Below are 26,560 nucleotides of genomic sequence, written 5' to 3'. Positions count from 1 at the left end.
TAAATTTGGTAAAAATTTTATAAAATGGACGCGCCAGCACCCACATTGAAGATATCAAGCTGCGATTTGGCATGGGCGTTGTACTTGCTATTGTATATAATCTTATTTGGCGACCACGCCCACTTTTGAAAATAATCAAATTTCGAAAAATAAAACATATGCATTACCAAAGGCCGATAAAGCGATGAAACTTGATATTTGAGTTGACTTTAACACGACAAACAGAAATTTGCAGAAACAGAAGGCCGCAAATCAAAAAGCCTTGAAGATATCAAGCTGAAATTTGGCAAGAACAACCGTTGCTAATATATATAACTTCAAGGAAAATAAAAAATTACCTGATTTGTCAACCACGCCCACTTTTAAAAATAATCGAATTTAGGAAAATTAAAAATATGCATTAACAAAGCCTGATAAAGCGATGAAACTTGATATTTGGGTAGACTTAATGACGAAAAATAGAAATTTGGTAAAATTTTTAGAAATTGGCATGACCCGCCCTTATTCAGGTGATCTCTCTATTAAAATATCAGTACAGTTTAAGGATTGTTTTTATTGTTCCGAAACATGGCTAAAACGATATCTTGTGAAACGGGCGAAATTGGTTGGAAACCACGCCAATTTTGAATTTCCAGCCCTCCGTCCTTGAGCGAAAATTTGAGATATTTTCACCGAATATAGTACAAACGCACGTTAAGTGCTCGAAATCAGATAATAACCACGCCTACATTTTTGATATTGGACCTTTTAAAAAATGAAAAAATCTGGGATAATGCTTTAAAAAATATTGGTAAATTTATGGAGCGAGTTGGTAAACTTTATAACGCAAAAATGGAAATTTAATACAATTTTGGAAAACAGCCGTGGCACCGGCAACATTTAGTAAACTACCCAGGTCTGAGGCCGCACTGAAAATGCTCAATCAGTTAATAATTGTTCGCTAAAATTTTTGTACAAAATTGACACGACTAAAATAATGTAGGAAATTTTAAAAATCTATACGTAGTAGATACCATTATCCTACTTTATTACGTAAGCTACATACATGCATATATTTCTGTATATAAAAATCCATTTGCAGCCATAAATTTTCTAAAGTCTGGTAACAATTGACAAGAAATAAACCACAAACACATTTAAGTCTTTCAAGAGCGCCACATTGAAATGGAAAAATATAAAGCCATTCGCATACTCCTACATTCGTATAAAACCACAATGCATTTAGGCAGCACATGATGCGAAATCTCAATCTCAAGAGTTAAGTGCATAGCAAAAACAACAACATTTAGAGATAACATGCAGAATAAGTAACAAAGGCATTCAACGATAGGATGGAGCGGGCGAGTAGAACAAGAAACGGAAAATAAGTGCAGAAAACATCCTGTTGCTGACGCAAAAGTTTGGCGCTCGTCAAAAGCCCAAATAAAGCCCTGAAGGCATTATTAACGAGCGTGACGGAATTACTCACCACAACCATCGAACGATGATTTAATACATTTACAAAACATATAAATAAAAGAGAAAATATAAAGCAGAAACTGACGTCAGCATGAGAATCTGAATTATGAATTGTGATATTATGAAATGCTGGGACAAGAAAATTTAAGTTGTGAGTTGTTAGCTTCCAAAAATGCTATGCTCAAATACCAAACATGTCGTTATATGAAACGTGACTTTGAGCCTTTGGCTGTTTTCTGGCAAATATCAAAAATTAATTGACAGATACTCATAATTTGAAAACACACATACATGCATACAAAACATGCATAATGACAATGCAAAAGTGTGAGTATTTAAAAATTAGCAAAATTTTAGTTCACAAGCATTGATACAATTAATGATAAAAGCACAATTACATATCCGTGGTCACAAGTCATAACAGCTCAAGTCCAAAATTACGCCATCGAAGTGGTTGTATGAAACACTTCTAATCTCGAAAACACAAATCAAATATAACAAACAGGGCTGTTCAAACATTTTTATATTGAAGTGCAAATCACAATACATATACAAAATTATATGTACACTGAAACTTTTTAAAATAAAAAAAATAAAAATATTTTAAATGATTAAAGATTTTTATGGTCCCCTTAATGAATAAATTTTAAATTAAAATTTTTCGCAGTGTTACAATATTTTTGAAACATTTTTATACTCAGCTGAGCAGAGCTCACAGAGTATATTAACTTTGTTCGCATAACGGTAATCCGTAACGGCATAAACTAATCGAGATAGGTTTAGATTTCGATATATCAAAATGATCTGGGCGAAAAAAGAAATTTATTTAGCCATGTCCGTCCTTGCATAAACATAATAACTTGCGTAAATTTCGAGGTATCTTGATGAAATTTGGTATGTAGGTTCCTGGGCACTCATCTCAGATTGCTATTTAAAATGAAAGAAATCGGACTATAACCACGCCAACTTTTTCGATATCGAAAATTTCGAAAAACCGAAAAAGTGTGATAATTCATTACCAAAGACGGCTAAAGCGATGAAACTTGGTAGGTGTGTTGACCTTATGACATAGAACAGAAAATTAGTAAAATTTTGGACAACGAGCGTGGCACCGCCCACTTTTGAAAGAAGGTAATTTGAAAGTTTTGCAAGCTGAAATTTGGCAGTCGTTGAAGATATCATGATGAAAATTGGCAAGAGCGTTACTACTATTCCTATATGTGAGGTAAATAAAAATTAGTAAAAGCGGATGATGCACACGCCCACTTTTTAAAAAAAATTTTTTTTAAGTCAAATTTTAACAAAAAATTTAATATCTTTACAGTATATAAGTAAAGTATGTCAATATTCAACTCCAGTAATGATATGGTGCAACAAAATATAAAAATAAAAGAAAGTTTCAAAATGGGCGTGTCTCCGCCCTTTTTAATTTAATTTGTCTAGAATACTTTTAATGCCATAAGTCGAACAAAAATTTACCAATCCTTGTGAAATTTGGTAAGGGCATAGATTCTATGACGATAACTGTTTTCTATGAAAATGGGTTGAAGCCCAGAAACCTGGGCATCCAAACAGACATCTGATTGATGAGACAACACCGCCTAGCGACTTAAGGAGTCATCTCCGTAAGCATTTTGGGGAAATACGGCACCTGAGAACTCACACGTGTGAAGCAAAAAAAACACAAGGATGTCCGTGATGAACTCCACAAACAGTCGTCGGATCTTTATGACGGGAATTGCCCGGTGAATCCAGTACGCAAAGAACAGTACCCAAAACTTGTGGAAGAGGAACGCATACTACCCAGGGAAACGCGAGTCACTCTGACTCAACTTTGTGCTGGATACTGTAACAGTTTAAACTCTTGCATATCCAGAATCAGCCCCGACATACAAAATGTATGCCCCGCTTGCAATGAGTCCCCACATGATACCAACCATCTCTTTAATTGTAATGTGGAACCAACGCCTCTAACACCCCTTTCATTATGGTCCATCCCTGTTGAAACAGCAAGTTTCCTTGGACTCCCGTTAGAGGATATTGATGACAATTTGTAATCGGTAGCAGCTATTAGGCGGGGTGAAGCACTCCTACAACAACAACAACATACACCTAAGTACGTTAAATCTACCCGATACTCAAATTTGTCGTTTCTGGTACCTCGAAGATGAAACTCCGGTTCACATTCTCAGCGAATGCGTCGCTCTGGCTAGGCAGGGACTCTCCCATCCAGGTGGTGTGACTCTTAGTGCCTATGTGATATGGAGTAAAAAGCATGAAGAGGTACTTAGATACATCAAAAGCCTCCACATATAAAATTAGGCTGCAAGGTCATGCACAATATATCGCATTGCTTTCAGGCCAAGTAATAATAATAATCATAATGTAACGAATTTACTGCAATTCCGCTTATTCCAAATCTTCTGCTAACGTTCGAATCACTATACTGTTGAATAAATAACTCGAATATTGAATAATTCAAAAATGGCCTAATAGCAACTAGTAGCTTACTTAAACCAAACTGATTATCGTGCCTCAACTGTTGCTGCTTTTATACTGTGCGGTTTCCTCGTTGACATAAGTATTTCTAGGCGCTTCTAATTCCAGAAATTACTAGTTAGTTATCAGCTATAAAATTACCAGCTATAACTACATTTATAGCTTCTCATATGCGCGTGTATATGTGAGTGATACTTGCACGAATCGTTGCCTACTTTTGAGCGCATCTCAGATAAGATATATGCATGTGTTTGTGCGTTCCTCTGCGCTGCGTGTACGTACATATGTGTAGCCATAATGACTGATTCGTTTATGTAGATACAAGTGACTGCTTGCTTTATTGTTGTTGTGGCTTCATTTACTTAGTATCAGATTAGTGGTGTGAGTATCAGTGTCACTAATATTCGTCACAATAATAATAATAATAATATGGGAGTGCTATGCAAATCTTTTTATATTGAAAGTGTGAATTTGTAACTGTGCCTATTCTTCAAGGCAAAACAAAAACAAAAAATCTATAAGTGTGTAGGGGTTGAGCAGCTCTGTACAAAAACATCATTTCAAATCAATAGTAGAGCTTACGATTTCTTCTCGAACACAAGCGAGATTTTCGAGACCCGAGATTTCGAGAACTCGACTTCTCGCGAGATTCTCGTGTCTCGAAATACTCGTAAATCTCGCGAGCTTCTCGACATAAATTTAACTGATGAATGGACAGTATTGATACACTAGGTTTTTTTTTACTTATGCATTTTTTTTTTATTATATTTCTTTTCAATGACATTTAACATAAAACATAACACATATAATTTTGTTCACCATATTTTATTTTTTTAACGAGACATCGAGAACACGGCTTCTTGCGAGATTCTCGAATCTCGAAATACTCGTAATGTCGGGAAGCGCGCGAGCCATACGACTTCTTCGAGATTCGGGAATCTCCCGAGAAATCTCTTTTCAAACAAGTTCGAGAAATCGTACGCTCTAATCAGTAGTCCAAATATGGGTCGTTATACATTTGCTAAATATAAAATTGTTAGTGTTTATTTAGTTGGTAAAATGTGCTAGAAAAAATTTATTTTCCGAATCATCCTATCTCGACTTAGGCGATTATGACTTGTCACCATAGTTATATATTATGTATCACATAATTTTACTTACATGATTTTGTTCACCTTTCAGCTTCGCCGCCGACATATTACAACGCATACCAAAGGATATCATAAAACCCACGCATGCCATTACCGCTATCGTATAACGCGCTGGCAAACAAGGACATTCCGCTTTACAATATTTATCGATTTTTCGTAATGGCGGGCGTTCAATTTCCTCAAATGAGGCTGGCGAATCAGGTCTATCATCATCGTATGGTATACCACCACCGGGACCATCGCCAATCTTTTCACGTTCTTCCATCTCCTCGTAGCCGCTATAGCCGCCATGATAGGTTTTGGAAATTTCAAATTTTTCCATGTTTGGCTTGATGCTGTATCCAAAAAATAAAAAGAGGACATTAAGTATTTTCTATGGCCGTTAAGGTATCTAATATATTTGGAACACAAATATTCCTGGTAGAATGATACTATTAAGATAGTTTAGTTACGACATGTAAGTCTTGAGCAGACATTGTATATTTGAGGAGAATACTAAGTACTTGTGAGGTTCGATGTAAAAATATAAAAGTTTACGTCTAGAAAAGTAATGTTTTTAAATTACTAAAGATCGCCCAGTAGCGGCCGCTGTGGTGTGATGATCGTCCACCACAGCAAATGTTCTGGGTTCGAAACGCTGAAAAGTGAGATCAAAACTTTTTAAGCAACGTTTTTTGAATTGGCAATTACTCGTAGTGTATTTCTGCCATGAAGAGCTTTTCGATTAAAATTCATCTGCCTTGCGGCTGCCTTTGGGAGTCGGCATAAAACATGTAGATCCCGTCCCGCCAATTGGTAGGAAAAATTAAAAGGAGCACGACGAAAATTAGAAAAAACGCCCTGCCTTAATTTGTGTCGGTGGTATAACGCGCCTAGTATTTCTTCTTTTTTTGGAGAGCTCTTCCAGAGGTTGAAATTAGACCACAAAATAGGGAACTATACCAGAAACAAACCGATACCGACACATTATTGTTTAATATTCAGCTTAGATGGGTAATTATTTCCGTAGGGTTATTGGTTTGTTAGCTTATTATTGGATTTTTGGCTTCTTATTGGTTCCTTATCGGCTTGTTAATTAATTTTACATTAAAATTTTATCGGTATCTTTTTCATATCGAAGGGATTAGTCAACAATTACAATTCTATAACACTTACTTAATTTGCGCTTAACCTTTAAAACGGTTATGTTCGTCGAATACGGCGCAACAGTTGCTTCTTCGCTCTGCCAACTGCCAATTGTTCACACCAAGGGAGTTTTAATCGTTTTCCACCTGATCTAGGGGAACCGTCTTCTCCCACCTTCAAACCTTCAAACCCCACCTCACTTACGGGAATGCTTTTTCTATTAAAACAACAACAAGACTTGGTTCCATTACGATGGGATTACATAAGGTCAACAGCCAAAAGGTCAAATGACGCTATGGCCACTTCAAATGACCATAATTTCAACTGTCTTTTATGTCGCTTTCGTGAAAAGACCTTAACCACATAGAGCAATTTAAGATCAGCACTACAGCAAAAGACTTCCACAGGATGCGTTAGATGTTTAGTTGTATATGTTCTTCTTATTTCAAAAGAATTCTCACGGGCCTAGCATTTAGTCCGATTTTGCATTGTAATGAAACTTGAAGTATGGAAACTAATACCGCAACCGAAAATTTGGAATAAATAATGGCGCGATTTTTATTTCGAATTTTTCTACAAACATTAAATTAAATAAGTTCTTCTTGTCTCAGAGTGGAACTAATGGTCTTACTTTTTAAAAGAATGGGACCGAAATATAGAAAAAGGAGCACCCTAAAAATAAAAGAATTCTCTTTTCATTCGATTGATCAAAAAAATTGCGAAAATAATAAACATTAACTGTAATTCAAACGTTGTTAGCATTTTGATGCGTGGCCATTAGAAGTTGGAATAAGATCAATTGACATTACAGCCGTTGATCTTATGTGCCCCTGTTGTTGTTGCTGTTGTTGTAGCGATAAGGACACTCCCCGAAGTTTCAGGGCGTGTTATAGATGTTCATGGTCCTTTGCGGGATATAGACACGGTACGTTTCAGAAGCAAGCAGCATTAAGGTTCTAGCCCAACCATCTTGGGAACGATTAAGTATGACCACATTAAACCTTCTAGGCAACATCGCCTTCCCACCCCCTAGATCTATCAGTGGTCGTCAGAGCCTCGGCTGCTTAAGAAAAATTCGCCACGCGTAGGTGAGGTTGACAATTTGGCTGGAGAAGCTATAAATTGCGCTGGCAACCCCTTGATTCAATTCGGTATTTTAGTCGCCTCTTACGACAGGTATACCTGCCGCGGGTATATTCTAAGCCCCTTAATCCGCTGGGAGGCTTATGTAACGTCTCCCTCTATTACGTATCGCTTTCATTAGATAGCGTTAAAATTTAACTGTAAAACAAAATGTTTGATAAATAATCAAAAATTGAGAGCTGAGATACAATCAGTGAAGGGCAGTATATGTCAACATAAAAAACTCTTTCTAAGGTTTTGTCATCGCAAATATCTCAATAAAAAATCACAACTTCTAAGTAATAAGAATCAGGGGCGTAAAAAAATTCACCCCTCAGCTTTTCACTTTGTTTCTGTATGTTGTTTTGCTAACAAAATAATTGTTACAAGAAATTCTGCGAAGCCAAGAAAAATCAGTCATAACAACAAGAGCAACAACAAATCTCTGTGTACTACAACTATTGATACGCACTTAATAAAATTGAATTTTATTTCAATTGAACACGTATGTTTTACCTCTTGAGGAAAATACCTACAAACCTACACCACGCTCATATGCCCCCAATTATTGTGAAAAGGTGTACATATATATATGCAGGTGTGTGTGCGTATGTACAACTTGTTTTTCCCTTTAACAAATTCACACTCGCTTATTTACTTGGTTTGCTGCTGTCAGCTCCTTTGGGACTTTGGTTTACTTGGCTGGCTAGACGCTGTGGTAAAAAACAAAAAAAAAAAAAACAACAACATCGTTGTTGTTGTTGTTTTCTTGCTTGGTGGTGGTTTCGCTTGTATTTGACGTTGATTGCCGGTATCGCACGCACACTTCGTCCGTCCCAATAAAGTCCTCTAAGTACTACCTACTTACTCACCGATTGCCAATCCTCCGCTGCTCTTGAATGTTTTCACTCGCATTTCTCAGATTTTATTGCTCAATTATGTTGAAAGCTTCCAATCAACAGGTATTTTTGTGGCTTCGCGGACATTGTATGGCCATTTGGCCATTAACTTGTAATTTATATGACCTCTGGGAATGGTTATGCAAGTTGTCAATGAGATGTCATAATCAAGGTGGGTGATGTGGGAGTTTTTGATTGCTCAAAAAAAAAAATATGTAGGAATTATTTGTGTTCTAAGTGAAAGAAGCTTGCTAAGAACTATACGTTTGTTTTGATATTATATCTTCCTGGTAGTGTTGGCTAATAGGAATAAAGTTCGAAAACTTGTACAGAGGTTGAGGGAGGGTTTCATGGTCGTGCGAGTTATTGTTGGATCACAAAGCGACCAGATAACGAAAGAGATGACGAAGTCGATACCAAAACTGTAGATCTTGACGATGAATGGAAGGATAGGCGAGATTCAAGGAGTTATGCAGCGCAATCTTTCAAGCGGCTACCAGCGAAATTTGAAGCTTCTCGAATTTAATGATGATGACGTTACCATCCTGTGCCAAATTCTGTTTATCTAGCAGTCGAGGCTTCGGCGACCACAAGCTTTTCACGGAAGGAGAATTTTGAATGACCTGGAAAGTTCAATTTGGTCAAATGGTGCTATTTCCGGAACTTACCGGATCAATATCCAGCAAACGATCACCAACATGCATAAAACACCGTAAAAACCTTAGGAGACCCCCAATATAGCTGAACAAAAAAAATGCAGTAAAATTAGAAACTACCATAGAGCTGCTTAAATCCTAAGGGTTGCTAAAAATTAGCCCATATGCGACGATGTCTAAATATTATTGCCCTTCAAATGATCATCAGTCTTGTTGCTGTTGGAAAGAGCCTGTCTGAGTACTTCGAAACCAAACAAAGTTTTAGATAAAAGGAGTAAGCTTGTTGCTGTACAAGATTACTTGACTGACGGTGGGCTTTAGTCTTTAGACTGAGGCCCAGAAGCAATAAATCCCTTTGAATTTGATCAGTGTGGATTCAGTTCTGTTATATCTACTACCGACTTAATCTACGCTAAGTCCGTCGATGACCGACAAGCGTCATCTCTTTATCAATTTTAAAGCCAATTTTCAGAAAATGGTAAGTACAGGCTTATAACGATTTTCTCTGCCCTCTTCCATTGGCAGGTCCCGAATAAGGAGAATACCATTAGGGTCGGGGCACCTTTCCTATTCGCATAACCTGGCATATCCAGCGTAGCCGCTGTGTTTTAATTCACTGGGCCAAGCTCGCACAGCTCATTTTTAAATATTGTTCGGTACTCACTATCGCCAACGCGTAGACACTACAGTCTAATATTAGTCATCTTGCGGAGATGTCGAGCCTCACTGGAGTCCATAGAACATCTCAATGTGTCCTTTTAAGCTCTTGCTCTAGTTCATATGGGAAATCAAGTGATTAAGTGAAAACTAATTTAAGGTTTTTATTTGGGCGTATGCACCACCACCAAAAAGAGAGGACTGTAGACTCATAACGGGTATTCTGAAGAGGCACTGCTTTCTGGCGTAACATGCTTTTAAACTAGGCTTGGATGGCCAGTGATAGCAGATGTTGGAAGTGCGGGTTGCCCTTCGCTTTCCAGGCTAAGATTACAGCTATTTGGAGTGATACAGCTGTCAGATCTAGAAGCAGCAAGTGGCATAGGTCAATACTTCTGGTATTTGCCAAGAGGACGGAGATGATTTATAACGTAGGTCCTGATTTTTGATTTGGTTTTTCAGTTTGGTCGTTAGTGAAACTTCTGGTAACATTACGTACTATTTCACTCTATAAGAGGTCGATGGTCATGGACAGGCCAGTTCAACCCAACCTATCCTACCACCACCCGGTACACACGGAGTGCATTGCGTCTAAAAGCATGCGAAGCTCACATTACCGCCTTCTTGACCTTAATTTACCCTACCTCGCCTGACGTTCAGCGTCTTTAGAATGGTTAAAAGATACGTTCAGCGGAAGTTTCTTTTACCAGGCGGCACAGCAACGAACCCACCAGCCAACTTGCCAGATACGCACAATTTTTGTGTACAAATTTTGAAATATAAAAACAAAATTCTCCCCCAAAATATGCAAACTTTCCCACTTTATTGAACTATGAATAATCCAGTTTTGGCGCATTCACTTTTCAATGCCAGCCAACTTCCGGCAAACCAATAAATTTTGGCCCACAGCCCCTAACATATCCTATGGTAAATGCCAAAGCATCTTTAACACACTGGCGCCACTACTTTTAATCTATTGGCCGCCTAAAAGTCTGCAACAAAATTTTTACTGTAGCGACAAGAAAGCTGGCAATCATAAAACAAGCGAAAAGAATCTACAAATGCTCGTATAAAATAACAATCATTCAAAAGTTATTTAGTGCAGATACGAAATAAAATTGGCGTCAGACTAGTTGGCTGGATCCATGGTTAGTTTAGGGGTCACACATACAAACATACGCATGCGATGGAGATATCCTTAGCGCGCTTGAGAAAAAGTGCTACAAAAGTTAGCCCATAAAAAAAAAACAATCAGTAATGGCAAGAAGAGCAGAAAATAAGAAATATGTGATTGCTGTCAGAACATTGCAAACGAGAACTACTTACAAATATAATAATGAGAACATTGGCAAGGCTGGAAAACCCAGTCAGCATTATGATACAAAATTGTTCAAGACCTCGTCATCGTAGTTTGCTGAGGAAAATTCCCATTCAATTCACAAGCGTTGCAAGTGGGAAAAGAAATGTATACGCTAAGGCGAGCGAGTTCTCACAATCTTATTGAAATTTGTAAATCCAAGCACGGATTATTACAACCTAAGGTGAAGAGGACGTGACGAATCGTCTTTTTTTCAGTCTAGATCATCATCAGAGAATGTGATGAAATGACTTTCATTCCTCCATTTTCTTTGAGGGATCGCTACAAGCAAAATAAGTTGACACGTGATAAGACACGCATAGCAGATTTGCTTAGTTGAAATTGCTCCTTTAATATTAAAACACGATCATAAGGTTCCTGTTGCTCCATAGCAAAACATTTAGCATATTTTTCGATTTCCGTCAAGGGTAGCCCACTGGTGGTCGGATGGACGTTGGCTTTGTTTATTTACATTTCGGTACAATTCCTGACCATAACAAGTTAGAAGTCAATCTTTTCACTATTACTCAACCCCAGAGAGGCGTGACGTCTGTTTTCTATTCCTGGCATAGACTTCTGTCTAGAAGACACTTCCATAACAACAAGTCAATCAGGACGATTCACCCGAAGTTGCTTCGCGTATATCACACCTCCAACTGTATTTTCAGTTTCATAACCGCGTATGTAAGGAGTTATGCCTTGTCTTATGTAAAGCACTCCCCGCTTTATCCTCCAAGGTTACCTTTTTTTCTATACAATAATTCCTTATGAACGTTTGGTTAGTTTTGAGACCGTTTAACCGCGGCAGATGCCTTTTCATTATATATCTAGGGAGTTCGCAAACAGCAGATTCCCACATATTAAATTCTTTCAGCCTTGGATACCCTTTTGCCTTATTTGAAGTTAAAAACTTTGCCAAAATATTGGCTTTGTTCGTGATTTCTTGAACTGTTGGAAGGTATTTATCTGTGATCAGTATGACTAAGTCGTCAGCATATGTTTCAGCATTTCGTTTACTACCAGCATCTAGTGGTAGGCATACATTCTATACGCTGATGTGCCCGTTACAATCACGCGTGGCCTCTTCCATTGAACTGACGATTTATTCGCCTACATACTACTTGTCTCCTCATCAACCCGACTATTTGCAACTTTCCCAAATGCTGTATGAGTATGTGTCTGACGTTGGAACTCTACTTCACTCTGACAGGCCACTTCCCTCTAGGTAACACATTTCACTTGCGTGATCTACACCTGGCACTTCCTTTCCCTACCATATCCTTTTCGAGAATGGTAGCTCAAATAAAAAACACTTAAATATTTTTAAGCAAACCTAAGGCCCAAACGGTAGGAATATCGAAATGGAGCTCACATTAAAACGTTCCTCATGAATTTAACAATTTATTGTGAATAATTATAGTATGTACTGATTTAGCATAAGTCACTGTCAAAAGCAATCAGCTGATTCTGACAATTTTGCTGCCATATAGAAATAACAGTGGTGGTGTCGGTGATCGGTCCCCAGATTACCAACACCCACCCCCAAACTCCAAACTTCGCTAACGCTAAAACTCTATCCTTAAAATATATAAAACAAGATAGAGTGTCATGCAATATTTAATGCCATATGGTCATAAGGAATGCCCGTCTGTTATTATTATGATCCTATGGCACTAAATGTTGCATACTTTTATGCGCACTTTACACTGTTTTAGGTATTTTTGGCGATGGAGTTTTGGCGTTAGCGAAATTTGGAACTTAGAGGAGGGGCTTAGTAATACGGAACTCCAAAAACAATTTGCCGTATCATAACACGTGAATACAAGTCGTGGAACAAACTTCCTATTGCTTGCTGGGAACGCTTGGCAAGCGTGGATGAGTATGTGACAGCAAAAAATGGCAGATATTTGAATTATGAGACAACAGACAAATATTTGCAAGGGGACAATAAGCAAGTAAAAATGAAAAAAAAAAAAATAACAACGAAAGATTTGTAGAAAGGCTGAGTAGTAGTTTGTGGTGTTTACGCAATGGAAATTGGACGACCAGTGGCTTGTAAGTGGGTTGATTAGTGGCTAAAGCACGATGTGGCAGGTCATTTATATGTATTTATTTTTATTTCAATGTAAGTGCATTTAGAAATATTTGAGGTCAGAGTGCAGAAAAGCGTAAATGATGTCATGAATCTAGTGTTCCATTCTTTGGCGGTTGACAATGAAATTTATACCAATATTAGTCTTAATATGCCAATTAAGCAGAGTAAAAAAACTTTGTTTCCAACAATATCAAACCTGACCAAAAAATCAACTTTTTAGGCAATAAGTAAGGCATCTGTGGTTGCTTTGTCTATTCATGAAAAAGAAAAACTGTGAAGTAGTACCGCTTACTTAGCTATTGGCTTATCACTGACGGTAAGACTTTTCGACTATACCTGCGTAGTTGTGTAGGCAGTTTATGTTATTTTCTAGTAAATACTCAAATAATTGGCAGTCATTCTACAGTAAAATACAAAAGCCAAATTGAATCACATCAAATGGCGATGAAAACAAGATTATTTTTGATGTTGCTGCCATGGCGACGGACTTTTGTTTAGTTAATTGATTTTACTTTCGAAAGTTTTGAGCTGCTGGAAATGTTAAGTAAAGTTAGAAGAACAAAAGTAGCCAAGAGGCTGTTCACGATTTGTTTTTATACTCAGCGTGTTTTGCACACAGAGTATATTAACTTTGGTAACATAACGGTTGATTGTACAGGTACAAAGGAATCGAGATAGATATATACTTCCATAAATCAAAATCATATGTATCGACAAAAAATTTGATTTAGCCATGCCCATCCGTCCGTCCGTCTGTCCGTGCGTTAATACGATGATTTGAGTAAATATTGAGATATCTTCATTAAATTCGGCATACGGGCTTATCTGGACTCAGAATAGTTTGGAAATTAGTGAAATCGGATGATGACCACGCCCACTTTTTACCATAACATTTTGGAAAACACAAAAAACCTGATTATTTAGTAATTCACCTAGAATGTTGAAATATTATATGTAGACTAATATTAAGACTCTTGATTTGAAAAACTTTTAGAAAATAGGTGTAGCGCACCGAAGAAGCGCGATTTTCCTTTTTTAAAGACCTCAGCTCTTTAGTGAACCATATTTGGACTGGTTCGGTAGGCACATGTTATCGCTAAGGTACGTGTTTTTCCAAAATAACGTAAATGATGGTATAAAGCCAGAAACGTTTTTGTCAATATCTACACCATATTTGGGGCAAGCCTCTATAGATAAAGTTTGCTTAATTTAGCCTTCTCAAAGTCAAATCTGAAACTATAGTCGTATTTAGAAACAACGCTACTCAGATAATTTCTTTCAAATTCTTACGCTATTTCCAGGGAAGGATGGTAAGGGTCTTCAGGTACAGTTAGAAGTTTATCCCGGCTAAGAGAACATTTTGATGTATCTTCACCAAAAAGCAAATCAGGGGTCCTCCCGAATATATTAGGAATTATATTAATCTGTTTAAGGCAAAGTTCAGTAATTGCAATTAAACGATTTCATATACAATTCTGTTAGCGTAGTGTTTAAACCTCTGACATTTTGATGAAATAAATTAAGGGCCGATTTAACATTCAGTTTTTTAATGTAAATTTGTTATGAGGATGTGTAGCAAGATTTGGAATATTAGTGTTACGCCTACGCTCGAACTTCCTCACAAAAGCACCAGACGGCCAAAAAGAATTATTTAATATAGTTTCAAAATTTTGTACGTACACATCAATCCTAAAAGACGAAATATCTCTAGGATGGTTAAAATTTAAATTTCGAACTCTTACGTTTTCAAATTTAAGCTTAGCTTAGATGATGTACGACTTTGGGTCCTCTTCTGTAGTGTTTTCATGAAACTTTGACACAAAAATAGATTTTTTAATAGGGACCAAAATACGATTACTGGTCTGCGGGGCGGATTCTGTAGAAGAGTTTTACAAATATTATTAATCATAAATCAAAACCTATCATAAGAAAATTCGGCAGAGAGCTTATCTTTGCTATAAGGAATGCTTTGAAGAAAAATTAAAGAAATCGGTTAAGGACCACGCCCACTTTTATATAATATATTTTTAAAGGGGTGGTACATGAATAAAATAAGCTGCATCTTTGCAGAAAAGAGCTTCATATATATTTGCTGTTGTTCTGCTGGCTCGAGGTCTTAATCAAGCGCAATTGTTTTTTATACCAATATATTTCGGTTACTCCACGGTAACCATCTTCAGGGTAAAATTCAATTTCACGTCCTTCCTTTGTGACGCGGAACTTTAAACTGTTTAGCTGTTTAACTGCGGAGCAACCGAAATATATTGGTATAAAAAACAATTGCGTTTGATTAAGACCTCGAGCCAACAGAACAACAGCGGATTATATATAACAAAGGTCGTCAAAAACTTTCAAAAAAAAAAAAAAGAGCTTTATATCAATTATATTTCTTTTCCCAAGTGGAATTATAACAAGAAATAGGGAAAAATAAAATTTTTTTGAAAATGGGCGTGGCACCGCTCGTAAACTAGAATAATAAGCTACATCTTTTGCGAAATATAGTTGTTATTATCAATAATATTTTACTTATTAAGTCTTATTGTAAGAGGAAATTGGGAGACATTTTATTTAATGGGCGATTCCACGTGTTATGCAGAAAAGTAATTTATCTGAAATGACCTGTACAGTTTAAGCTCACGCTGAGTATATAATGTTCGGATAAATCCGAACTTAGACACCCTTACTTGTTTTAATTTTGTATATTGGCACGTTTTCTCTTGTCAAATTTGGTTTCGTTCGAACGAAATCGAGAACGAAAATCGACACTGATGATGGCACAACGCCGAAACCGGTTTGTCTCGAAAGCAAAGTCGACAAGGGATGCCGGAAAATCGTTCCAATATACATCATTTATCCACCCTGTCGGAAAATCAACAAAACAAAATATATGTTTTAATTTTCATTTCTATATGCGGGTTGTGGGAATTGAAATGGCACAAGAAAAAGCTTCTCTTCCAATATGCGTTGTGCTACTAATTATTTTTCTTAAAAATCGGCGGAGCGACACTTGCAGGATAGATTTATTTATACTGGGAATCTCTTCATGGAAGAAATGTGACCGCGCTTAGAAAACCTTTTTTCGAATTAAAAACACTTTTTTCAAAGTTTTTGATGTTGCTGTGCCTGGGACCCATGGGCCTTCACATCACACCATAACGCAAAAAGACCAAAAAGCGCATTTGATAGAAAATAATACTCAGGACCTGTGTCCGCCTAAGCACACAGCCAATCTAAAGTCGAGTAGAGCTTCAAATTCCTTTGCTACTGGATACACGTCAATTGGGGTTGGATGGACGGTTCCAAAGCTGCCGCAGAACCGGAGAACGGTTTAAGAATACCAAAAGCAACGGGTGGATTCGTATTTAAGTTAAGCATTGTGATTGTTGCTGGTGACTGATGAGCCGTTGACTGGTGGGTGGTTAGTAATTAATCGTGGCTAGTCGGACGTTCAATGCTAGAATGAGGACTGATTAATCAATGTCACAGTTATAAGTGGATGCATGGCGAAGCGGAGGGTGGTTTATTACGGCACATACTATACCGGTCAATGAGATCGTTGACCAATGAGCCGATTGTTAAAGTAACCGACTTACTGGTGAATGGTGAGCCATTATCATAACAACTAATGGATCGGTGAAAGGTGATACGATGCTTGAAATAAAGGCTGGATGGTGATTTAAACTTATTCGGTGATCGCGAATCGTAGGCGGCGGATACACTTGGAGAAGAGGTGGTTTCAAACCACAAGGTTGCCACGCACCTAACCTCTTGACATATCAAAATAGTTGGTAGTCGAAGTTAGCAACTGAGATAAAACAATCGTGAGCGTAGGGTTGGTGAAGAGTTTAGGTACAAAACTCTTCTTATGGAAGCCACACTTTCGATTCACACTTTAAGTGTATGTACTTAAAAACAAGTCAATACAAATTATTTAAAAATTGTATTGTACGCAGTATTCACGGGAATGAAATGCCTACGTGAATGAGAAACAAATGTTTGTGATGCTCCGAGGTTACGGAGGTATCACTGGATTTATATCATGAGCTTTCAAAGAAAATTTCGCTAGTTTTGACATTATCAGTAGATATATGTTTTTTTATATCATATTCTGGTTTTCCAGATTCAGTTTCTAGTCTAGAAATCATAAAAGGTGTTTGCCTGTTGTTTAGTTATATAATGTCAGATGCTTAGGTTAGGTTGAACTGGCCGGTCCATGAGGACCTCACGTAGACTGATTGAGTCCGTAGTGTTACCAGAAGTTTGTTTTAACGACCAAACTGAAAAACCCTATAAAAAACCAAGACCTATGTTATAAAATACCTCCGTCCTCTTGGAAAATACTAGAAGCTTCCTAGGACTTAAGCCACTTGCTGCTTCTAGATCTGACAGCTGCATCACCCCTAATAGCTGGAGTCTTAGCCTGGCAAGTCCAGGGCACGAGCACAGAACGTGCTCGATCGTTTCCTCCTCCAACCCGCACTTCCTACATCTGCTATCACTGACCAAGCCTAATTTAAAGGCATGTGACGCCAGAAGGCAGTGTCCAGTCAGAATACTCGTCATGAGTCTACAGTCCTCTCTTTTTAATGATAGAAGCAACTTTGTTAGTCTAAGGTTGTAAGACCTACACATAATCTTCGACAATTTGCAGTCCCGTGCTTGAACCCACGCCTTTCCCGCTTGGTTGATCATGTGCACCTCTCGCCCACGCTTAATCTCACGAAGTCTAATTGGGCCGTATACGGAGCTAGCTTCAAGGGATGCGCCCTTTTCAGCTAGTTCGTCAGCTTTTTCATACCCTTCTATTCCCATATGCCCTGGGACCCAATATAGATATACGATTCTCCCTGTCCCGATTCTCTCCAGAGACTGCTTGCACTCTAACACACATTTAGATGCTGTGCTATGCGAGATTATTGCCTTAATTGCTGCTTGACTGTCAATATAAAAGTTAACACGATTGCAGCTTAAGCTATTCTCTTCCAGGGTTGCTACTGATTTGGTAACGGCAAATATTTCCGCTTGGAAAACGCAGCCTGTAGGATCTGCTTACACATGTATCTCCTCGTCCGCTATTTGTGCACCCTTGCGCCAACCGTCCACCTCTATTGTGGCCTTAAGATCTCCCTCGAAGCGCAGATAGGGAATCAGGTAGTCTGTTCGCCTTGTGATTAATGACGCTATACCACTATGGCCATATGGTCGGCCCTCAAGCTGCCCCGAGACACCGAGCCTGGTTGCGGTTGTTAATGCTATGTTCTTTGGTACCAGGTCTACAGGTGGAATGTGCAGAATGGCATACAGTGCAGCCGTCGGGGTTGTTTTCAGGGCTCCCGTAATGCTAAGCATCGATAGTCTACATACCCCCTCTAATTGTTTGAGGTATGTTGTTTTTTGTGTAGCTTTCCACCAAACAAGAACTCCATAGTATAGAATAGGGCTTTCAATCGCTGTAAAAACCCAATGAGAAAGAGAGGGCTATAAGCCCCACGTACATCCCAGCATTCTTTTATATGCATAGAGCTCCGTTGAGGCCTTCTTCTCCTCCACGTTGAGCTTCCATGACAGCTTACTGTCTAGGATGATTCCTAGATGTTTTGTGCAAGGTTTCTCCTGTAAGGTCACCCCTCCTTACTTAGGCCTGGTCCAATGTGGGACCTTTTACCTCTTTGTAAACAAGACCATATCCGTCTTCTCCGCATTGACTTTCAACCCGACATTAGATGCCCAGGTATGAATATCCCGAAGCGCCCGATCCATCAAAGAACTAATTGTTGGAAGGCACTTTCCATTTATGATGCTTGTTCGACTTATCATTAACAAGGGCTTACGCTATATATAGCTCTGTCCTTATGGCAATTACTACACCTTTTCCAGTTTAAGTTCAGAAATACACAACTCAAGTTCAGTAAGAAAGTTCAGAATTTCCAATTCAAGTTCAGAAAATTACAACTAGAGTTCAGAAAATTACAATTCAAGTTCAGAATTTTCAACTCAAGTTCAGAAAATTCCAACCCAAGTTCAGTAATTCCAATTTTAATTCAGAAAATTACAATTCAAGTTCAGAATTTTCATTTCAAATTCAGAAAATACCAATTCAAGTTCAGAAATTTAAAATTCACGTTCAGAAAATTACAATTCAAGTTCAGAAAATTCTATTTAATTTAAATTCAGAAATTTATTTGTTGGGTGTTTTTTTTTTACTAATTCATACTACATAATGTAATACTTATATGTTATTTGAGAATATTTTGATGCTTCGTTGAAAATGGTGGCTTGGATATACTATACCCCAAGTTTTCTCCGAGCGTAGAAATCCAACGGAGGACAACTCTTTTCAACAAGTGCTTGAGGACGCTATGGCCATGAAAGTACTTCAGTCGACACCACAGTTTGGAAGCAGCTGTGTGGAGAATTTCACAGAGTTACGAGAGGCAGGTGGAGAAAGACTTGATCTGTGCACACAGAACTTATACTTTACTTGCGCGATTGTGGTCATATCTTCGTCATCACTGCTTTCATACTCATTGCAGATCAATGCTTGTGACATTAAGTCTATAGCTTTATGTCTTTGTAGCTGATCTCTTGTTAGAGGAGGAGAGAGAAGAGAGTAAAGGGGTTTTTCTTCGCTATCTCTTTCATGTTAGCAAAATTGTTTTAAGTGAGTTAAGAAGTGCAATGCTTCCTTAACAGAGAGTAGGCCTTCATATCCATGTATCAAATTATTAGCGCTAACATTTACCATCTTACATACTTTTTTTTCTTTTGCATGAAAGATAAAATTCCTGACAAACTTTCTGAACTAGAATTGTAATTTTCCGAGCTTGAATCGTAATTTTCTGAACTTGAAATGTATTTTTCTGAACTATAATTATAATTTTCTGAACTTAAATTGGAATGTCTAAAGTTCAATTGTACCTTTCTGAATTTGAATTGTAAATTTCTGAATTTAAATTGGAATTTCTGAACTGAATTCCAATTTTCTGAACTTGAATTGGAAACTCTGAACTTGAATTGTAAATTTATGAACTTGAATTGTAATTTTCTGAACTTGAACTATAATTTTCTGCACTTAAACTGGAAAATATGTAGAAGCTGTTGATGTCTTTCTTCGTATTAAATGGACGTGCTTACCAGGTGAGGATTTGACGACCTATTGTTACGCTACTCGATGGTGGATAATCAAATATAACTTATAAATATGTTATTTTACCACTACAGCGAAGCAGCCGAAAAAGTTTAGAGTTGTTAGGCTATTTCTGATGGTGCTTCAGAGAATGCATACTCGGTAAATGACTGCAACTTCCGCTACTGTCACTATATTTCCTGGAAGTATTTTAGCGTAAGGCCAAACCTACTTGACTTTGGATGATGAAAATTCAACAAAACCCAGCCATAACAAATAAGATGGTAAAAGCAGAATAATAAATCAGATAAAAGATTTGTATATCGTCACTCTTAAATTTTCTTAAAACTTCCAGCAAAAATTAATATATCAACAAATCACCTAAACAGGGCACACTAATAATCGGAAAATCATAAGAATTCTACTTTCTCTCATATCCTTCAAATACCACTTAAAATTGTTCAATCACTCTTGAGTGAGCTCAAAACTGCACAAACAAGCATACATTCCTTGGTCCACTACTCATTCGCCACACATTCCCTTTAAAATTTACACCATTGCAGCTTCATGTTGCCTAGTAAATAAACTTATGCTCATAAAACTTGCACTTCATAATAATATCCGCCCATCGTGCACATACAATCTCTCTTTTGGTGCACGTGCATGAAACGTGTCCGGAATTCCGGTTCCATAAGTGCGAGACAGCAACGCCTTCAGGCGCTTCGAACCGCGTGACATACCATACATTCCACAGCGTTCAATGTCATACGTTTGGCATGTTTTTACCGCTACAACTTTATTTATTTCATTTGTTGTTGGTGTTTGTGATATTTAACTTTTTTTATTGCCGTGTCATCGATTCGTCTTTCATTTTATGGAATTTATGATCTAAGCAGCAAAGAGTTTTAGTGTGGTATGTCTATAATTTTACAATTTTCCGGCGGCACATATACATTGAAGAATTTTCACTTAAGTATTTACAAGAGATTGAAAAGTTGTATTATGTTGGATAAATAATTTAAAGTAATTTTAACTTTTTCTCAACTTGCTTATTGCATACTAAAGTCGTTGAATACTATGATATGATATACTATGCACTATTATAGTTTCCGTTAAGAAATTTGATATTTTAGAGGGAGCGAGCGAAATATGATTTCCAGTGAGAATTCTGATAGCTCTCCACTGCTCTTTATATACGACCACTTATTTCACAGATCAACATCGCAACGGAGCACTCATTCATAAATATGATTAGGTAGCAAGACGTAAGCTTGGACACACAGAGAGGTCGCCTAACCTGTTGTGATACAACAATATGAGCTAGAGCGCTGCACCTTTAGACGCGAAGGAAGCGGAAAGAGCTGAGTGTTCTTGATCAAAAACTGTAGGAGTAATTGACATTGTTGTAGCTTTTAAGCAACCTTCTATAAGTAAAACGGGTTTCCAAATACGGGTGTCGATTGAAATACTTTTTTGAATGGATTGTCTTTATATTTGCGTAAGGCACATATAGCTCATCACTATACCCCCGATCGATATTAGTAGTCGGTATAGCGGACAGGAATATTTCTTTCGAACATTTCAAGAGCCATCTCATCTTTCCTCGTCACCGTCCATGATTCCAAGCAATTCGTCGTCTTGTCCTCATTTTACACAACACCTACTTGTTTACCTCTTTATCCAATTCAGAGAACACAGAACTTACGGCCCATTTGTTATGGCCAATGAAATTAATATCAACAGCATGCATGATGCGCATCGTGAAGATCAAAGATCTAACATTTCGGAAGCCGCACTGATAAGGTCTAAGCAGTTCGTTGACTTTGGGCTTCAGTCAGTCTTGCAGTACGCTAAATAAAAGATTAAACTCAATATTGGGCAGGCTTATTCCGCGGTAGTTAACGCGGTATGGGGCAACTTCTTTCTTCTTCATGGAGGTGTGCTGTCGTCCAACCATATTTTGGAGAGCAATTTATCCATAATCTTTACCAAATCTTAGCCTCAGTGTTTAAAGTGCTCGGCGGGTAGTTCGTTGTTCCGCGGCACCTTGTCAACCTTTGGCAGTGATATTGTCACTCTCACGTCGTCAAAGTTGGGTGCCGCAACGTGTTTTCCGTCATCAGGAATAAACATATTTCGTCTTCTTCCTAACTAGCTAGCAATGAGGAAAAGTGGCACTTGCACAAATTAAGCTTGCCTTGTACGTCAGCTACCGGTGGGCATTATCAATTCTACAGAAATTGGCCCTGTCTTAAAACCTTCCGTCATCTGCCAAATTTTTTGGTATGTATTTCGAAAATTATTCCTATCTGCAAGAATTTGAAGCTTCTCGCCCTCACGCCATTCCGCATCGCGTTTTTTTCTCTTCTTAATATAGTCGCCCGTACGCACCGTGCCCATATGTACCGTACTTATTTTGGAGGCAATGCGACATTCCTCAACTTATGATTCCAGCAGCTGCGTTACGTAGTGAGAGAGAAATATCCTTCCACTGCTGAATTTTCGACGACAAATTTTAATTGTGTCACTGCGCCCACTTCCTCCGCTACACAGATACGCGTTTGTATTTTGACTGCTAAAAAGGAGTGCTCGGAGCCGATATTTAGATGTCTTAGAGCGCGCATACCCAGAACACTGGAACTTTGTCTGCCATCGATGACGACGTTATAGACTTAGTGTCTTTTGAAAAATGTTTCATCTTGGAGACTAAATTGTTCGACTGCAGTACCAAAGGCTTCTTCCTTGCCAACCCTGGATATAAAGACGCCTAAGTATAATTTTAATACAGGGGGCGTTATCGTATGTCTTCTCCCCTCTTCATCCATTTTTAATATATAGAGACTTCTAACTGTCCTCATTAAACCCAAAACATTTTTGATTATTTGGTTTACCGTTTTCAGTGTCTGCCAGGTATTCAAAATGTGACACAGAAGAGAGGGCAATTGCGAAACAGATTTGCCTCCAAACCAATCAATTTTGCCAAAATTTAACGGATATTCGTTTTTATATACGTTTCTAGTTATGCTCAGCATATGAAAAATAACTGTTTTCTTTGTTTTTCCATCTTCAGTGTAGTTTTTCGTTCGCTAAACTGGCACTGAAGATGACAAAACTCCGGAATCAGTTTCCTTCTAAAATGGCTGGCGCAAAATCTTTTCAATATGGATTGCTATTTTATAATACCTCTTCCAGAGTTTAGAACAGAGTTCTTAAAAAATTTAAGGCGCGATAACCTCCAAAGAGATTTTAGGTGAACTTCTCTTCCAATTTGCGTCGTGCTCCTCTTGCTTTTTCATACAAATTGGTGGGACGTGACCAACTTAAAACAAGTCCGAACGGTATCTGCAAATCAGATGAGGTTTCAGTGAAAGCTTTTAATGTGCCATCTTCAGGTTTAGTTTAATAGTCAAAATTTGACACAGAAAGAGGCAGAAGTTCGAAACACATTTACCCCAAAACAAAGTTTTATATGAAAAAATAACTAATGTCTTCTTTGTCGCATTTTCAATGTTATTTTTCGCCAACTGGGTTGACCCTGAAGATGGCCCAACTCCGAAATCGGGTTCACATGAAGTGAAATCGTTCCAAAATTCTCTGCTATTCAGCTAACTTTATAGTCTTTTATAAGTTCTAGATACAGTACCTCCACTAGAGCTCGGAAGAGGGGTTCAAAACATAAAACAGCTGTAGAAGTCGCATAATTTACACAAGTTGTCCCTTTCTTTCCTTTGCTGATTTGAAGAAAGCTCTAGCCATGCTCAGTATACCACAAAATGAATATAAAGACGTACATTAAGAAACCATTAAGATGAAAGCATTGTGTTGTGTTATGTTGTGTTGTGCGTGAGCAAAGCAATTTCAATTACAATACCAACAAGTGTGTGAAGCGCCGACAATGCAAGGAGGGTGACAATGAAAGTGCCGTTTGATTTTGCATGAAAATTCTATGTACAGCTATCAATTGCCGCCATCACGTTGCCAAGGACGCACTTGAAAGATCTGCAGTACGGAGCGTGCAAGACGATAGAATGAAGCAAACACTTCAGAGCGTAACTTAGAAGCGATTGCGAATGTGAAAAGTGGTACATGAAAGCAAGTGAAAGTGAATGAAAGCTCAAACAATTATTTCCACAACAACAACTTCAGATATCATACAAATTTAAATGAATCGAAAAATAGCTTTTACTTATTTTATTCTTATTTTAATTTCGCATTCAATGCAGATCGATTTTTTGTGCATCTTTTAGGCGCACAAACCATATTGAGTAGATATAGCGATACACACACACACACACATACTCATTCTCACTCACATGGCCTGGCACACAAATGCCAATTCAATACAGAGCGTTTTAGACGCTTCGACAAAACGTAGGCAAGTCTTCGCGCCTTTGCTTATCCACGTTGTGCACTGGAACAATGACCATGCTGACAGACACTTGTGCTCGCTCGTCTTCTTTATGGCGTCCTCCTTGAGTGTCGGCTGTCAGCATGCCTTGTTTTTGTAAGGATGCTGCCTGTTTTGCTCTTAACTTACTTACGTCTTTTCTGTTTTTGATATGAATAGCATTTTCACGCTTTTCACGCTTTGCACGCATTTTAATTTCGTTTTCTTTTGTTTGTCTCTAAGTGGTTGAAGCACTCAATGTCTTTGCCGAGCTTTGAATACTTAAAATATTGTTTAAGTTCATTTTAACCACCAATCGAGGAACTTAATAAAGTTAACAGCCATAATAATATGCCATTAAATTAGTTTAATGGGCTTTAAAAAAGCAAAGGACACCATGGTTAGCTGGCACGATGAGTAATATTTAGAATAAAAGCTATTCAACCAATATTGAAGCCGTTGGATAAGATAAGGAAAGTAGACTCAGCGGGTTAGGGGATCAGAAATACCCGAGGTAGGTATGCTTGTCGTAAGAGGCGACTAAAATACCAGATTCAAGGGGCTGTGTAGCGCAACCCTTTCAGGTTGCCTGCACAATATATAACTTCTCCAAACCCAATTGTCAACCTCACCTATCCGCGGTGAATCATGTTTCACTAACAGTCGAGGCTCTGGCGACCCCAAGCTCCTCATAGAACTTGGGGGTGGGGAGGGAGGGATGGCCTGAAGGTTTAATGTGGCCATATGAATCGTTCCCGAGATTGTCGGGCTAGCACCTTAATGGTGCTTATTACCGGAACGTACCAGATCTCCATACGGCAAAGGACAATCACATCGATAACACTGCCCAAAGCCTTCGGGGAGAATCCTTATCACTACAACAATAATAACATAAGCAAAGTAGTATCTTAAGATCTTCCTCCGAAAAAAGTTCTCAGAAACGTAAAAGTACATAAAATGTGGCCAATTGGAATTAATGGAGAAATATTTGCGTCACTAATTCTGGTTATACTCCCATTGCTAAGCTGGAGGCAAGGTAGCCATCGCTGGAAAAATTACGTAATACTAGTAATGGAAGCTTTGGAAGATATGCAAATCCCCAACATTTTTCGACACGAAGGTCTCGAAACCTCGCAGCTATAAATCTTACATAACTACTTGCATTAGGAAGTAGTGTTGTTTTTGTTGTTGCAGAATTTAAAACAATTGGGATATTCTATCGAGTTTATTCATCCTTCATTAGGGTGTTGCATAAAACGTTGCATTTTAATAGGTAAAGTCCATATGTACCACGGGATCGTGTGTAAGATTTCCTGCAGGTGGGAAAAGCTCCTGGCTCCCATTTCCACCATGGTTGCATGTTGTTAAAGCAGTTCACATCTTGCGGATTATTTTGGTCAAATATCCTTTGTCCCGCTGGTTGATGTCCTCCCAACAGACATCTGATTAATGAGGCTACACCTCCCAGTGGCTGAAGGGTCATCTCCGTAAGCAATGTGAGGAAATAGGGCACCTGAGAATCCATCCGTATGAAGCCAAAAATTACAAGCAGGTCCTCAGTGATATCCAAAAACAGGCGTGGACCTCTATGCCAGGAATTGCCCGGCGATTCCGGTACTTAAAGAAAAATATCCACAACTAGCAGAAGAGGAACGCACTCTCCCTTGGGGAACGCACGTCACTCTACTTCACCTTCGATCTGGGTACTGTAACATGTTAAACTCATTCTTATCCGAAATCAACCCGACATAAAAAATGTATGTCCTGCTTGCAATGTGTCCCCACATGACACCAACTATCTCTTCAATTGTAATGTGGAACCAACGCGTCTAACACCCCTCTCATTATGGTCCACCCCTGTTGAAACAGCAAGTTTCCTTGGACTCCCATTAGAGGACATTGATGACAATTTGTGATTCGCCGCATCTATTGGATGGGGCGAGGCACTGCTACAACAAGAAAAACAATATAAACGAAACATAAAAAAGACAAATAGAACGAATAACATTTAGTGATCATGCAAATAAG

General features: G+C 38.2%; 1 protein-coding gene across 2 annotated transcripts in view; it reads right to left on the bottom strand.

Annotated features, from left to right (window-relative positions):
• VGlut (Vesicular glutamate transporter) overlaps positions 1-26,560 on the bottom strand; it is a 62,444-nt gene that overhangs the window by 21,820 nt on the left and 14,064 nt on the right. For both annotated transcript variants that reach the window (XM_067768135.1, XM_067768136.1), the window contains exon 4: positions 5,119-5,443. In XM_067768135.1, coding sequence (XP_067624236.1) covers positions 5,119-5,443 — 325 coding nt within the window. The remainder of the gene's footprint in view (positions 1-5,118; positions 5,444-26,560) is intronic.

Source organism: Eurosta solidaginis, chromosome 2, assembly GCF_040869045.1.
Source record: "Eurosta solidaginis isolate ZX-2024a chromosome 2, ASM4086904v1, whole genome shotgun sequence".
Taxonomy (NCBI): Eukaryota; Metazoa; Arthropoda; class Insecta; order Diptera; family Tephritidae; genus Eurosta; species Eurosta solidaginis.
Note: the sequence above shows the minus strand (reverse complement) of the source record. Positions and strands in the feature narration are given on the sequence as shown.